The sequence below is a fragment of the Apodemus sylvaticus genome, chromosome 11, assembly GCF_947179515.1.
Source record: "Apodemus sylvaticus chromosome 11, mApoSyl1.1, whole genome shotgun sequence".
Classification (NCBI taxonomy): Eukaryota; Metazoa; Chordata; class Mammalia; order Rodentia; family Muridae; genus Apodemus; species Apodemus sylvaticus.
The window spans coordinates 35,874,259-35,890,875 of NC_067482.1; the positions used below are offsets into that span (position 1 = coordinate 35,874,259).

The window sequence follows — 16,617 nt, forward strand, 5'->3', positions numbered from 1 at the left end:
TTCTTTCCATCTTTCCCTCAAATCAGCACCTTTCCTTGTCCCCTTAGCCAAAGGGACGGGTGTCCCAGTGAGGTTACTTGATGAAACCTGTAAACGTTTTATGTTTTCCTGTTCTTGTTTTGGATAAATGCTAATTTGTAATAAGAACTCTAAGTGGATGGCTCTGTTCTTCCCAGGATGCAGGAAGTGTGGCTGGGTGTAATGGCATTTTAAAAACGTATTGAAGTAAAATATAATATTGAAATGTACAGCTCGATGAATTTTTACTAAGCAAAGACAGCTGTGTAATCACTACCCAGATTGGCCTGAAAGATATCAGCAGTCCTAGAAGACCTGCTTTCTCTGCCTGACCCCACTTCATATCATGGGGAGGAGACTGCTAAAAACAGATTGCTTTCCCATGGTTTCTATAATTTACATAAAGGGGATAATATAATGTTACCTTTCTGATTTTAATGCAATGTTATGTCTTGAGATTTATCCTTGTATCATTCTTTCTCACTGCACTATTGAATCAGACTAAGATTTTCTTTGGGGCCGTATTTTGGGATGAGTTGTTTTATTTTGTGAGACAGGATCTCACTATCCCTGGCTGCCCTAGAAATCATTATGTAGACCTGGGTTGCCTCAAACTCACAGAGGCCCTCCTGCGTCTGCCTCCTGTACAGAATGGGGAATTAAAGGCGAATGTTACCATAGTCAGCTTTGGGCATCTTAAATAGAAGGAAAAGTTTGTGACACTTGTCTTTACAGCCACAGAGACAACATTATTTATCAGTCCCTCAGAGTCATCCATTTTGCAGGCCCAGAAAGCCAATTAGTTCCAAATCCCTCAAATAAAGATTACATTTAGGCACACACCCATGCTATGAGATCACCTGTCCTCACTCTGTTGCATCTTCCATGGACTGAAGTTGGCTTTCTGCTGCTCATTCTGTTAGTTTTATAGTCCTGGACTTAAACGTCTCCCTCTCTAAACATTCTTTCCTGTCTGCCATTTCCTCTGAACCACTTCTTTCTATGGTCCGTTGTGTAAACTTGTTAAAATAATTCCGAAGCCTTCTCCATTTATCAGCCCATCAGCACACTGGGCCGGCGGGAATGTCACGATGTTCCCAGTCGAGCGGTGACAATGCCCTTGCCTTGGCTCAAGCTTCTGAGTTTCTCATTTGCTTTCTTGAGTTTCTTCCCGTCGTCCTGCTTCCACCCCTCTCTCCATGCTCTCTGTTCTCATCACTACACCCTGAGTGATATGCTTGAAAACAGATCAGATCGCAACAATTCTCTGCTCAAAATACCTGGGAATTCTCTCAGAGAAAAAGCAAAAGTTCCAGCACCCAGCTGGCTAAGCAGTCCTGAGGGGTCTGCTCTTTCTGCCTCACCCCTCACCTGCATCCTGTCTCACTGCCTGACAGCACTGAGCCCGCCCAGACAATGATTGCCCTGTTGGTGTGACTTATCCTGCTACTTCCCATCTTAAGCCCGTGCCATAGTTCCAGTCTACCACATTGAGACTGGCTGCTTATAGATACTGTTGCTATCCTGTTTTCTGACTTCAGAATTCGGTTCCTTTCTGTGCCTATCTCTTCAGTGCATTGCTTTCTTTTCTACTTACAGGTAAGCATCCAATGAACACTGAGCATTTATTCATTTATTTATGTCATTTTATTAATTGATTGTGATGTGTATGAGAGAGAGAGAGAGAGAGAGAGAGAGAGAGAGAGAGAGAGAGAGAGAGAGAGAATGAGCGAGCATGTGCCATGGCATACTGTAGAGAACAGGGCACACCTTGTAGGAATTAGTTCTCACCTTTTACCAGACAGGTTCAGGGGTCAGTCGTGGTCTATCAGGTCTGGTGTCAAGTGCCTTCACATACTGAGTCATCTAGCTAACTTGACACACCGAACACTGCTATTTATACGGCGCTTGCTATATGCTGCAGTGGGATAGAATTTAGACCAGTTCAGTCTTAGGTCTGAGGTACTTTTGAATGACGTGCCATCTGTCTGTAACTAGGGCTAGGGAGTGAAGTAAGCATGGCATAGTCACAGTCTGGCTTAATGGCTGTGGCTGGAACTGCCTTAATTAAGGCTCTATAGCTAGTCATGAACCTTGCCAAAGGGCTGTAAGAAGCTATAGGTCAGCCTGTCACCTCTTGTGGGTTACAGTCATCTACTGCTGCTTTTATGTTTATGGTTGATCTCTTATCTCTTAAGTTGGACTCCCTTGACTGTTTGTTTTCACTAACATCATTGGTATATGTTCCCTATCCCAAGGGTCTGGATTCCCCTTTTCCACAAACTTTGCTCTCTCCTGACCAGGAAGTGCTGGAAGCGAAATATGTGTTAGACAACTGTGTGCCAGATCCCAGTTCAGGGCTGGGAGGAGGGCTCAGTCAATAAAGTGCTTGCTCCACACGCATGAGGATTTGAGTTAGGATCCCCATGCCTCATGGCCATTCTTGTAATTCCACTGCCAGGGAGGCAGAAACAGTAGCATCCCTAGAGGTTTGCTAGTTAGTCAGTCTGGCCAATCAGCAATCTCCAAGTTAAGTGAGACACCCTGTTTAAAAAAAAATAAAAAGGGAAGAACAGAGAGTGATTGAGGAAACAATCACTACTTCTTGCCTCCAAGTACACATGTAGCAGCACATAATTGTACACACACAGATACATACACATGTGCCCACCACACACATACTGGCTCATTCATTCACCACCTGATGCCCTGGAAAAGTAACCTCCTTAACTCAGATTGCTCCTGAAATAATACTAATATGGTGTAGAGCAATTGGGAGGTTAATATAGTCTATAATTGTATGCTTAGTTTATGGTTTATTTTTTTCCTCTTAGAAGGGAATTGGAGATGAGTAATGAAATTTTGGGTAAAAGGACCTAAGAGGATATAATAGTTTCTCTGGCATCAAAATCTGAGCACATTTAACTCAAAACCAGAGGTTAGAGAAGACAAGATTTGAGTTGAGTCTTGAGCCGAAGTGAAGGAAAGGGAAAGTACATTCTTTACAGAGAAAAACACATGTGTAAACAGGGAGACAAATGGAAATGGTGCAGAAGGTTTGATCACAACGTGTGGGAAGAGAATTATGATGGATGGGACTGAGCAGGTACTAGGCCAAGAAGATAAAAGGCATACCTGCATTAAGTTCACGTAAGCTTAAGAGGTTCTATTGTTTGTTTGTGCTAGAATGAGTCAGATCATGGCCAGAAGTAATAATAGTTGCAACACAAGCAGGCAGATAGGATGCATATGTATGATTATCAGGGCTTCATGACTGATTTGGAGATCGAAATCTCTCACTCAGTCAACTGGGTGCAGGATGACAGCACACAACAGTGTAGATCCAGAGCAGGAAGAGCAGGATTGAAGGCACGTTTAACTCAAATGGTAACGAGACATCAGAGAAGATGGTACTTGAGTTGGATCTTGAGACCGAATGGAGAAAAGGGAAAAGTGCATTCTATGCAAAGAGAGAGCCATGTGCAAACATCCAGAGACAGATAAAAATGGCTCAGAAGGTTCAACCACAGTCTATAAGTCTATAAAAGATTTCAGCTCTAGTTCTGTTGAGTTAATTTGTTGGTTACATGTCTGAATGGAGAAGTCCAATAGGCTGTTGGTGGGTTTGGAGCAAGGGGGAGAAATTTGAGTAGAGCTGACGCACTTACCGATTTGAACAGTTAGCAGTCAGATAGAGACTAACATACAGTGACTTGAGTGGGAGTCTTTATTTTACTTTTCTACTGTAATCTAGGAATCTTGAGTGACCCTTTCTAGATGCCACTTAAATGATGGGACCCGTGGATTAACAAACAGCATTGAAATCAACTTCGAAACTTGTTAGAGAGACAGCCTCACCAGGCTCTATCTCAGACCTGATTTCTTTAGCAGGTGTCTCAAGTCAATTATATACATGCTGTATTTGAGAAACTCCAGCCCAGGAAATCCATCTTCTTTTTATCTTATTGCTTAGCTCTCTTCTCTAAAAAAAACCAAAAACCAAAAAACAAAAACAAAAGCAAAAAAACTAGCCATAGCTGGCTTACCCTTTAAGCTATGGAGAGAGGAAAAGAATAGAAAAGAGTGAATTTTCTTTATGATGTTACCCAGATTATTAGATATAATATTTGCTATATTTGTTGTTAAAACAGAAAGTTTTAAAAATTTCATTTGTTACTTTAAGATTAGAAACCCAGTCGTCTGTGGTAGTGCACACCTTTTATCCCAGCGTTTGAGAGGCAGAGACAGGTGGATCTTTCTAAATGCAAGGCCAGCCTACTGTACACAGTGAGTTCCAGTCCAGCAAGACTTACATAACAGAGAAACCCTGTCACAAGAAAAAGATGCTAGTATACTAGTATAGTACGCAACTTCATCCAGTGCCACTGGTTTTTTAAACAAGAAGAGAGAGAGTGAGAGCAGCGCCATTTGTGCTCTGAGTTTTAAATCTCTGCCGACAGAAACCAGCACACTCACGTTGTCCTGCTGGCTGCCAGATGCCAACTTGGAGAGAGCATTAGAAGAGAATCCTTGGAGGAGGAATGTCGTGACAGCTCCTCCAGATGTTTATGGATATTATTTTTGATACCATATTTACACCCTGCAAGTATAGATTTCTTAAAATAATGTAGAATTGGAAATCATATCAATGAGCACTTTGTGGGGTTTTCTTCATTTTTCTTTTGTTTTGTTTACATTAAAATCATTGGCCTATATTTTGGATGGACTTTTTCCCCCCTATGCCTGATTTTGGGAGCCGTGATTCACTAAAAGTTACAGGCTTTACAAATGTTCATACATTTTATTGCACAATGTTGAAAAATTCACATTTTAATGTCACTATTGATCCTATTAGAAAATTCTGTCAGAATAGAGAATCTGGCAATAGCAGAGAAACATTTTCTAAAACTTGAAGTTTTGTTTAGAAGCCAGGATTTTATCAGTTGTTTTCTTGAAAGGACCAAGCTCATTTTGTTGTTACCGTTGTTGTTTTCCCTCTTGATACAAGGTCTTCTGTATAGCCCAGGCTGGGCTGGTACTTGCTGTGTGTCCTGGCTGGTGTTAGATTGCATTCCTCCTGCCTCAACATCTCTGGTACTGAAATGATGGGCGTCTGCCACCATACTCAGGGCTTCACTTGATTATTTGTTGCCAAATGCCCCATCCTTAATAACTGCCATTTCTTTGTCATTATTTAAAGGATCAATGGCATTACACAAGACCAGCAATTAGCTCAGATTCCTCTTCATCATTGCCAAGTGCTTCGTCTAGAGAGAATCATTGTACAGAAGATGGAGTGGCTTGCACATAATTTTCATTTTGTCATATACACTATTAAAAATATGGCTGAAGTCTTTCCTCTTCCTTCTTCTCTACTCCCCCACTTCCTGCTTGAGTCTCTCTAGAACTGAAATTGCTGGTATTTGTTACCCATCCCAATGTCATCAGGGGATCCTTAAGTAACACTGTGTTTTCATTCTTGTTTTCAGGGCTAGATATAAAACCTGAGTTTTAAGAGCTCTGCCACAGAGCTGCATTTTGTTTTTAATTCCAACTATCAGTACACAGCCTGGGGGTAAACAGCATAGTGACTGTCTTGGTCACTGTTTTGTTGCTGTGAGGAGACTCCATGACCAAGGCAACTCTTAGGGAAGAAAGTATTTAATTGGCTTGCTTATAGTTTCGGAGCGTTAGTCTGCTTTCAACCTGGCAGAAGCAGCACACATGGTGCCAGGGCAGTAGCCGAGAGCTGTAATGTGATCCATAGGTAGCAGGAAGAGAAAGGACTCTGAGATTCTGAAATGTCAGAGCCCATCCCCTAGTGACACACCTCTCTGAAAGGGCCACACCTTCTAATCCTTCTCAAACAGTTCACCAGCTGGGGAGTGAGGGTGCAAATACATGAACTCATGGGGTCAGTCTCACTCCTGTCTTTACAGACACCTCACTGCTTAGTACTCATATACTGGCAGTTAAATTCCAGCATGAGTTTAGAGAGGACAAACATTTAAAATTTCACACCCTATCACAAGCAACTGTTCTTTCTCAGTGAGAGCTGCATGCTCAGGGTGGGGCTTCTCATTTTCTACCTCACAGACGGCTTGCTTGGATTCCCTATTGCTTCTGTAGCAAAGAACCACAAACTTCAAAACACACGTTTATTACTTTATCATTCTGTAGAACTTACTGAATTAGCATTAAATGTTATGAGGGATGTCTTCTCTATAGACTGTGAGAAGGATCTGTTTCCTTGTCCTGTCCATTTCCATGGCCCCTGTATTCATTGGCCTGCATTTTCTCTCTTCATTCTTCAGGGACAGGACTATTGCCTCTCTGCATCTTGTCATCACTGGGCATAGCTGTGGAAAGGCCCACCTTTAAGAAAGCCTGTGGTTAGGTTGCTCCTACTCAAATAATGTAGGATCATTGCCTCATCTCAAGGTCTGTGGTGTTGGAACTTGGCTTTACAGTGCCCCATGGGTTCTTGCTTTTCATGAGAACTCAGCTTATGGTGGTACTTTTAAGAAAGAAGACCTTTTAGGACAGTGAGCAGGTTTTCAACCTGTGGGGCCATGACCCCTCTGGGGTTTAAATATCAGATATCCTACATATCAGATATTTACCTTATGGTTTCTAACAGTAGGAAAGTTATAGTTATGAAGTAGCAACAGAAATAATTTTATGGTTGGGGTTCTCTACAATATGATGGCTGTCTTCTTCCCCATCGACTGTGAGTGACTATGAACAGGTCACAGAAGGGTGAGAGCCACTACTTTCAGAGCTAGAGCCTGTTTTGCAGAAGTCACTAGGTGTGGACCTCTGAAAGTAATAAGTACCATGGGTTCCCACCTGCCTTTGTGGCTTCCTGTCTGCCATGTGGGACTAGCCTGTAATATAAGTTTCCACTGTCGCAGCGTGGTCTGTTTCTGCTACCATGCCTTCTCCAACGTGATAAACACAGATACTTTAAAAAACGAAAGCTAAAAGGAATGTTGACAACCTTGAGTTGCTTTTGTCACAACAACATGCAAAGTAAACTTGATCGTATGGTTCTAGTTGGCCTTTGACCTGGTTTTCAGGGCAAGTATGGAGTAGTTTGGAGGTATGGGAGTTACAAAAGCTTTCCAGAGTGCTATAACATTTTTGTTTTCCTGTGTGTGTGTGTGTGTGTGTGTGTGTGTGTGTGTGTGAGAGAGAGAGAGAGAGAGAGAGAGAGAGAGAGAGACTGATGTGTATGTGAGAGAGTTGTATATGTATGAGACTGTGTGTGATTGTCTATTTGTGTCTGTGTGTGACCTGTGCATATGTATGTGTGTGTCAGTGCTGGAGCAGGCCATAAGATGATACTGCATTCACTAAAGCTGGAGTTACAGGTGCTTGTGAGCCATCTGATATGGGAGCTGGAACTCAAACTTGAATTTCCTGGAAGAACAGCATGTGCTCTTAAACCACAGAACAGTCTCTCCAGCCACTGGGAGCTTTTCTTAAGGGCTATTCTGAAGGGTGCTCAGATGACCAGACAACCAATAAAAATGCAGATGTAAGGATTCCTCATGAAGTTTCAGATGGAAATGAAGATCCTGTTGAGAACTGTGCTTAAAAACTGTTACCTTCTGGAAAATCTGCCTATATTTTGCCCATGTCCTGGAAATTTGAATAAAGCCGCATTGAAAAATAATGGTGTATTTGGCAGATAAAATTCTCAAAATATAATATTCATGGTGTGGCATAGCTATTGCTTCCGACTTTTTGTTCTGCTTATAGCAAGAGTCCAGAGCAAAAGCAGAGCAGAAAGCTTTGAAAAATATTGATCCGGCAAGCAGAGGAACGGAAAGATAATTACAGTTGTGTGCGGTGTGGGCACAGGCGATGCAGCTGTACCTGTGAGGTAACTGTAAGGCCTCATAGTCCATTGCAGAGAAGTGCACACTTTGCACTGGGGAGTAGGAAATGTTTCTTAAAGGCAAGACCTCACAGATTGAAACCCCAGGCTGCTGAGTGTTTGAGCATCTGGACCTTGGAAACTGTTTCTCTGGGAAGCCATTTCCTTTGGGAATCAGGCAGAAAAGTTTCAGTTTGACTCTTAAAGTCCCCATCGGACTTGTGCTTCAGCTCTAGATCTTCAGCTGAGACTATTCTGAAGACTATTCTGGAGGTGTAGGGAGGTGAGGCGGCCTTAGCAGAGATGGATCACAGGAGCGGGTTTTACTGGCCCACACTCTGGCCCAAGTTCCTACTTTCTGTCTGCCACAATGTGAACAGCCTTTGCGTCAGGCTGCTGCCAGGGATTGAGCTGTTCCTGCTGTCGTGCTTTCTCAAACATCGAGATCTTATTGCAACTGTAAGCTGAAGTGAACTGTCCTCTTTGTGCTGTTTCTGGTTTCTGGAAGGCTTGTGATTGCAGTGATGAGAGTATGGAGCAGAGTCTTCATCACATCTGGAAAGCCTCTGTACCACGTGGTAACAACAGTCACAGGCCGCAGGAGGTGGGGCAGTACTCTACCTCTCCTGCCTCTTGGTAGATGGGCAGGTACAAAGCTCTCACTGGAGGGAGGATCCCACCTGTAATTCATTTCTTAGAGCTTGCTCCTCCCTCGTAGTGGATGCTGGCTCTTTGAAGCCCAGGGGACATGTGCCTGTATCAGGCTTTGGGTGTTTCCAGTGCAAATGCCAACACCTTATAAGAACTTCCCGAAGACTTGGCTGTTCATCCCTCCTCCCACTCACCCCTGAGCCCCTTGTATCCTGGGTCTTGCCTTGTTCTTTGTTATGTAAAATTAATTTTTTACCATTTATTAAATAATGTACTTATTTAGTACGTATATCTATTTGTACATGTGTTGATACTTGGGTATATCTGTGAATTATTTTACAGTTTTGCACTCCGCCTGGGGTATACAAAAGGAAACAGATTCCTTCAAAAATGATTGGAAAGAACAGATTGGTTTTACTTACGGCAGGTACCGTGGGGAGCCAAAACACTTTTCAAAGGCTGCCATTGCCATAGCTCTCTAAGCTGCACAGGCTGGCTCCCAGGACTGCTGGGAAGAGCTCTCTGCTAGTGGACTGGGGTTTGTTGAGTGTCTGCAGGTTCTGCTCCCAGATGAGCAGGTGGGGCTGGCCTGGACCAGCCCGCTGCCATATGGAATATGGTCCTCATGCCAGAACAGAGACTGACTCCTGACTCACAGTCAGCTTTTCTAAGGACAACATACCTTTTAAAGAGGGCCTTTGTATAGAGTTGCTGGGGACTGATTCAAGAATAACAAGAGTCCAGACTGCAGAAATAACATAATGCTTTGTCACCCTAGACACAGCTTAGGTCCTCTAGCTCCTACTAGAAGATCTGCTTGTGTAAAAGGGAATGGGAAACTTAATCCCAGTTACTTTACAAAGAAGCCATTTTTTAAAGACCCCTCTTCAGGCTGTGCTGGTCTCTTCAATAGCAGCATTTAGTAACATTTGATTTTCTTTGGCCTTTCACTGACTGTTGCAGTAAAGCCTTGTTGTTGGGTTTTACATTCAGTGTCTGTTGGCTGCCCCTCCCTCCTCTGAGATTGCCAAAGAGGTGTTCCAAAATACATGCTATTCCCATACCAGCTTTCTTAACTAGTCCTCCAGGAAAGGAGAGCATAGGGCCCTGAGTGGTGGCAACAGACTTTCAGACAATCGAAAGTCACATGACAGATGCTGCTGTATGACTAGAACAACCTGGTGAAGTAAATCCTAAATGCTGTTACATGTGTTCTGCAAAATTAGCCCTCAGAAAACAGAATCGCCTTGTGTTTGAGTCTATATGAAGGCTATCCTATTGTGGGGGTGACTTCATTTTTAAAGCAGAGTGGTTGAAGCACTCTAAGAAGTGGTTATTGCCAGTGTAATAAGTGTAATACATAAATGTGTGCCCGGATGATGGGGCTCCTAGTATTCAGGCATTTTTATTTTATAAATTGGGAAGGTGAGATTTGGAATGTTAGACAGCTTCTCCAAGATCATACAGCTTGTGGCACAGATCATTTCAAATACCACCACACACACACACACACACACACACACACACACACACACACACACACACACGCCGTTACTCTGGCTGAAATTCTTTCTTTTGCTTTAAAAAGACTTCAGTCTAAGGAGCTTCTGATCTTTTCTTTTTTTATCATGAGGAGAAGCAGGCATCAGAAAATAATCGACAGGCCAGGAGAGATGGCTCAGTGGTTAAAAGTGCTGGCTGCTCCTCTAGAAGTCGTAAGTTCTGCTCCCAATACCTGCGCCAGGTGGCTCCCAGTTACCTCTAACTCCAGCTTCAGGGAATCCACCACCTGCTTTAAGCAGGTTCTAGGGACTGAACTTGGGTCCTTGTGTTTACAAGGCAAGCACTTGATTGACTGAGCCATCCCTCCAGCCCTAGTTCAATCGCATTTTCATCAATTTGAACTGATGGTTATTTCTTGTGTACTTTAGGTTATGTGAAAATACTACTTTGTGTTGTTTTTAAAATTATTCCATCTGTGTTCAAGAGCAGTTGGCTCTTGAGTCCTTTTGACATATTCCTCCTCTTCCTCCCTCCCTCCACCTTCTCCTTCTCCTCTCCCCCTTTCCTCCTCTCTCCTTCCCTCTCAGTCCTCCTCCATCCCCTTCCCCCTCTCCCTCCCTCCTTCTTCCCTTTCACTTCCCCTTCTCCTCCCCATCTCCTTTCCTCTTCCCCTTCCCCTTCTTCTCTTCTTCCTCCTCCCCCTCCTGCTCTTCTTCTCTGCATGTCTTTATTTTTTTGGCACTATAAGATCTTCCAGTCCTCCTATATCTTCCTTCTGTATCCTAGGTATCAGCTGTCTCTTTGGAGATCCCTGTTTTTTGTTTGTTTGGTTTTTTTTTTTTTTTTTTTTTTTTTACTAAAGAAAGATGTCAGAGACTAGGATCTGGGTGTGCTCATTGTCCTCGTTGTCATTGAGGTGTCATGGTTTTTAGATCATCCCAGGGTTTCATTATTGTTTCTGGACTTTTCTGCCTAACTATGATAAGGCTACTTTTTTAAAGCTGTCTATTTTTCTGAGTAGGTAACAATAAGAGTATGGCTTGCTGCCTTCTGCTCTCTGTAGTAAAGTAAATGGAGAACCTGGGATGCTGTGGCTTCTGCTCTGCACCCTCTAGTCAGATCATCACGTTTGGACCTGAAGAATTCCTAAGCTGTTAGGGAGCTCTATAAAGCGACAGTCAGAATTGGAATTAGGTTTTCACAATGGGGTATTTTTATTTTCCCATAATTCTCACATTTTTGTAACTGTCCACTGTTCTTGGCTTTGTGTCAAAGTCATCTATTGAGTTCTTGTGATGCTTGAAGCATATTATGAATATAACTTTGTTGGTATATGTGATGGATATTGTGCTTGTGTCTCTAATGAGATATTTTTCTTTCCAACATGTGTCACAGACCTGGAAATACGGGCCTGAGCAGCAGGTGCCAGCAGATGCCTTTTGACAAATGAGTCTCTTGCCTGATCCATTTTAGACTCATCTTTTAAAAAGCTTCCTGCTCCGAGGGAAAAATCAGGCTCCTCTAGAGTAGACACAGCGTATGTATAGCTGATTATTAGGAACTGGAATTGAGAGGGGATGCTCCCCCGCCCATCATCTGCTTCTTAATTACCCAGGAAGCTGGTGCTTTGGAGGTGACCCTCCTTGAGTGGATGTGGTGCCAAGAGCTCTTCTTGGGTGGCTGTTTTCTTGCAACAACCTTGAGCTATTTGCTTCGTTCTGTTTAAAGGAAGCATCTCTACAGCATTCTTGGTCCCATGTCCCCTTGCTGCCATGGCTTCTCCCATGTAAATAGTGAGTAGCCACACACACAAACATGCGCTTCCTGAGGTTCTGTCTCCCTCTCTCCCTGTCCTGCTTCCCTTTCTTCTGTAGCACCTACCTTCTTTTCTACAGCACCACAGCATTTACGTCTTCAGCTTTTCAATCTGGTTTTCCTATGGCATAAGCTATGAGAACAGAGAATTTGCCCATCCTGTTTCCCAGGCCTAGAATCATGGAGCAAAGTAGGTGTTCAGGGAACACTTATAAATGGATTATGTAAGTTTCAAGTTTGGATAACTTGCCTTTAATTAGAATATGTATATTAGTGTCTTTTTACCTAAAACTACAAGATTTGTGCTGTTGATGTGTGTAGTTTTTGGTATACTCCAGTCCCTGGTCACTCCAATGAGACACTGCTCTTACCTCATGGAAAGAATCCTGAAATTCTCTTCTGAGTGTCATTTAAGACCTAGCATGACTGCATTCTGGAAGACCCATCAAGCAGATGAAAGAGTCAGATGCAGATATTTGCACACGACCAATGGACAGAAGCGACTGGCTCTTGTTGTTGAACTAGGGAAGGCTGAAAGAAGCTGAGGAGAAGGGCAGTCCTGTAGGAGGACCAGAAGTCTCAATTAAACTGGACCTCCGAGATCTCTCAAACACTGGACCACCAACCAGGCAGCACACACCAGCTGATATGAGGTCTCCAACACACATACAGCAGAGGACTGCTGGGTCTGTTTTTGTTCAGAGAAGATGTGCCTAACCCTCAAGAGACTTGAAGGCCCAGGGAGTTTAGAGGTCAGGTGGGGTGGAGGAGTGGGGACATCCACTGGGAGACAGGAGGTGGGTGGGGAGGAGGTGTGGGATGTGGAACAGTCTGAGGGTAGATGGGGATGGGGTGGGGGGAATAAAATAAAGAGTGTAAGAAAAAAATAAAGTATAGAAAAAGTTGGTGGGAGAACTAACACTATTATTATTATTATTATTATTATTTATTATTTGATGTGGTAGACTGGAGAGATGGCTCACTGTTTAGAGCACTGACTGCTCTTCCAGAGGAAAATTCCCAGCACCCATATGGAGGCTTACAACTATTGATAGTTTCAGCCCCTGGATATGAAAAGCCCTCTTCTGGCCTCTGCATGCACATGGTGCATAGACATGCAACAAAGCACCCATAAAATAAATGAAGAAAATTTAAAAATTTTAAATTTGAAAATTGAGGTGAATTACTTTCAAATTCACCAAAAAGAAATCTCAAACCTATCTTCAGTGAAGTTACCCAAGTTAAGCCATTATTCTATTTGCCAGGTCTAGTAGGAAATGGTCTTTATGCTATAAAATATTTTGACCAATGTTTGTCAATATAGCACACATCAAAAAGGACATCCTGAAAGACAGCGATTCCTTTAAAGGAGCAGCAGTGCTTATTTGAATATGTAGATTATATTAAAGGATTGACAATCATTTGAGTGTAGAGATTCTGTTAAAAGAATATCAGCATTCATTTGAATAGATAATCTGCCAGTTTTGTTTTTTTAATTGTATTACTTTATTTTTTTGTTTAAGATTTCAAGTTTTGAAATGCTTACGTTTTTTTATAGAGCTGGAGATCAAACAAGGGTCTTGCATGTGCTAGGCCAGCGGTCTACCCCTGAGCTACACCCATCCTGTTGAACCACTTGCATTTTATTAAAATAAAAAATTACCATCTTGCTTGCTCAAATCACAATCCACAAAATCACAAATCACAAATTACAAAAAATGATAAGATTTTTATCAAAGGGCTGGAACTTTACCTGCCATTTTGTAAAATGGGTTTTTTAGAATAAAGTTTCTAATTGCCAGACTTCTTATAGCATTCTGTCCAGGACTGATAAACACAGAGTGAAAGAGTGTGCTCGGCCAGTCGATTGTGCAAGCCATCTTTGTACTAGTGTCCATCCCAAGTTAAGACTTTGTGGGCTGATGCATCTTCCTACCCTTGCTTCCATTTCAGAGCCTTGGGGATTCCACCATGGCTGGAGTGCTAAATCAACTGCTACCTATGATTAAGTCCTCAAGCCAGAGAACCAGTGATGACTACAGCCCGGAGGAACTGCTAATCCTGCTCATATACATTTACTCTGTCACTGGAGACAGCACACTGGACAAAGACCTGGGGGATGTGGAAGAAAAGGTGAAGAAAGCATTGGCCCGGGTCTTCTCTGAGGAGGCTGAGCTGTCCCCTTTGCTGCAGAAGATCACAGGTGAGTGGGGAGCATCGCTATAGAACACAAACCCTGTGAGTACACAGGGCTGTGTCAGCCGCCTGCAGAACTGGGCTGTCTTTCCCATAGATGCCTTTTCTAGACGCTGTAATGGAATGGTTTGCTAAGTGCTTATCAGAATTCATGGTTGTTGGTGTCAAAGCCTTGGTCAAATAACAAAATAATCAGAGAAAAAATTATTTTGTAAAGTGTTACACAGTATCACGGGGTTAGAACTGGCCATTTTTAGGAATTTAATATTATTTCAAGACTGTTATTCTTCATTTGAATTATAGTTAATTAGTACTATCCAAAATGACATTGTGGCATCCCAATAAAGTAGGCTGTGCTAGTTTAGATGTGTGTAGACATCTCTGGTCAGGTAAAGTCAAGTGAAGCAGGTTCTACTTGATCCCTGTTGCTCTCACTGTAACATGAGAATATGCGGACTTCTCTGATCCAGGCCATGGTGCTGGAGATCTTATTGTCTGTCCCATGCACGTGTGTTATATTTTGTGCCTACTTCTGATCTTTCCTGTAGCTGGTTATGGAGACTGAACCTGGTGAGATGGAAACCTCATTCAGTTTCCACAGACAGGAAGCATTTCCTTGCCTGGCATGGAACCTGTTTGCCAGCTTATAACCAACCCACTTAAGTAAAACTTGTGAAATCTGTTGCCATTTTGTTAAGTACAACACTATCTGCCATTACGTGTGTTTATTTCTCTGGAAATAAATATTGACTTAAAATGGTTTAATGTGGTTTATACAATGCTTAGAACAGAACTTTGCTTTAACGTAAAATTGGATGCTAAGAGGATTTCATTGGAAATTATGTATAAATGAGCAGTTCCCCAGACAGGCAGCGAGGCTAGTGTGTGTGTTCTGGTTATGTTTGCTTGGGGAGGCTGTATAACATCTGGATGTTGAGAGCTTATTGGCGGCACTGAAGTAATGCTCTAGGAATACCCTCATGCTCAAGGTGCTCGTTAACCCGCAGTTCATTTTTATTAGTTTCTTTACACTTGCTCAGGATATTGCATTTTTGTGCTTTGAAAACACTTCTGTGAATTCATGTTTGTTTAGGAAAAAATTGTCAGCTCAAATTTTAAAAATTAAAATATAATAAACTGTGGAATTTCTAAGTTTTACCCAAACTTTCATTTTACATTATTAAATATACCTTTTTACCAATATTAACTTTGGATATTTAGTAAAAGTGGTACTTAGGGTGTTACTTTGGTATATGTCAACTAATCACTGAAAAACATACACAGACAATTACACATAAACACTATACATCTAACACACAGATTCTTTCTCCCTCCTTCCTCCCTCCCTCCCCCTCTCTCTCCCTCCTTTCCTCCCTTTACCCTTCTTTCCCTCCCCATCTCCTTTTCTCCCTCTCTCAGCTTCTGTAGCCATTATACTCCTCAAGATAGATTTGTAGTTGATTAGTATGATATATATTTATTAATTATGTTGAGAATTCAAATTCCCTAAAAGAAGGGTTTATATTTACAGATGCTACTAGGGAAAATGTGTCATTTATATATAGGGTGAAAACTTAATCACATAGTATAGGGGTAGTAGTGATTCACTTCTGTAAGGAGGGGCTACTTCAACCAGTATCTAAAGAATGAATTATCTTTCAAATACACGTAGTATCTTGTAGCAAGGCCACTGACTTTCCCAGGGAAAGTCTGTTCTTCCTTCTATGGTTATGTTACTCCAAGGTATAGTCTTAGCTTTTTTGCCACCGAGTAGCGGAATTTATTTGATTCATGATGCATATTCTATGGTTAGTCAAATATTTTAAAAAATCATTTTGAAAGTAAGTAATTGACAAAAGAATTCTGCATCAACTGCTTTGCTATCATATCTGAGGATAACAAAACACCCACCCTCCTGTTCTGTTGAGGACTTCACCAAGCTGTCTTTTCTCAACTGCTAATTAGTAGGACTAGCATTGACTCCAGGTCTTGTGCATATGAAGTCCATGTCTTTAGCCACGAGGCATAACCTGCTTCAAGCCCACGTAACTGCTGCATCCAGTACACGATGTAGCTTGGACTTGCTCCCCACGGTGCTTCATGCTGTGCATACCCAGCCGTTCCAGCAGGGACTCAGTATCTGGAAAGAAAACCAATCTGGAGCTTAGTATTTTAGCTATTGCCCTTGCTTTTCTCTACCTGTATTACTGAGCTGTCACATGTTTACCATACCCTCCTAGTTTCCACATGCATCCTCTTTTCTCTGCATTGTAATAAATTAAAATATTATTATAGCCATAGAAGACTACTAGTTGCCTGTCTTTTGGAAGCAAGAGTAACAAACTTTAATTCTGCTTATTTCATTAATATCTCTTGACAGTAATTGGCCATGTTTAAAATCCATATTTTCTTTTATCTATTCATTATGTAATTTATTTGTGACAGTTTCTTTTATGTACCTCTATTCTTCCTTTGTATAGGAAGGATAATAAGAACCTATGATTGATAAAACGAAACAAAAGCTGAACATGTTGGTCAATGGCAGCATACTA

At 42.0% G+C, this 16,617-nt stretch overlaps 1 protein-coding gene across 2 annotated transcripts in view; it reads left to right on the forward strand.

The window, feature by feature from the left end:
- The window catches only part of Scfd2 (sec1 family domain containing 2), a 339,890-nt gene that overhangs the window by 112,904 nt on the left and 210,369 nt on the right, over window positions 1–16,617 (forward strand). Inside the window, exons 5-6 of one of the 2 annotated variants that reach the window (XM_052198717.1) lie at window positions 13,823–14,072; window positions 14,614–15,105. In XM_052198717.1, coding sequence (XP_052054677.1) covers window positions 13,823–14,072; window positions 14,614–14,630 — 267 coding nt within the window. In that variant the 3' untranslated portion in view covers window positions 14,631–15,105. Of the gene's footprint in view, window positions 1–13,822; window positions 14,073–14,613; window positions 15,106–16,617 lie in introns of those variants that run through there. The other variant, XM_052198716.1, reaches the window with a different exon arrangement.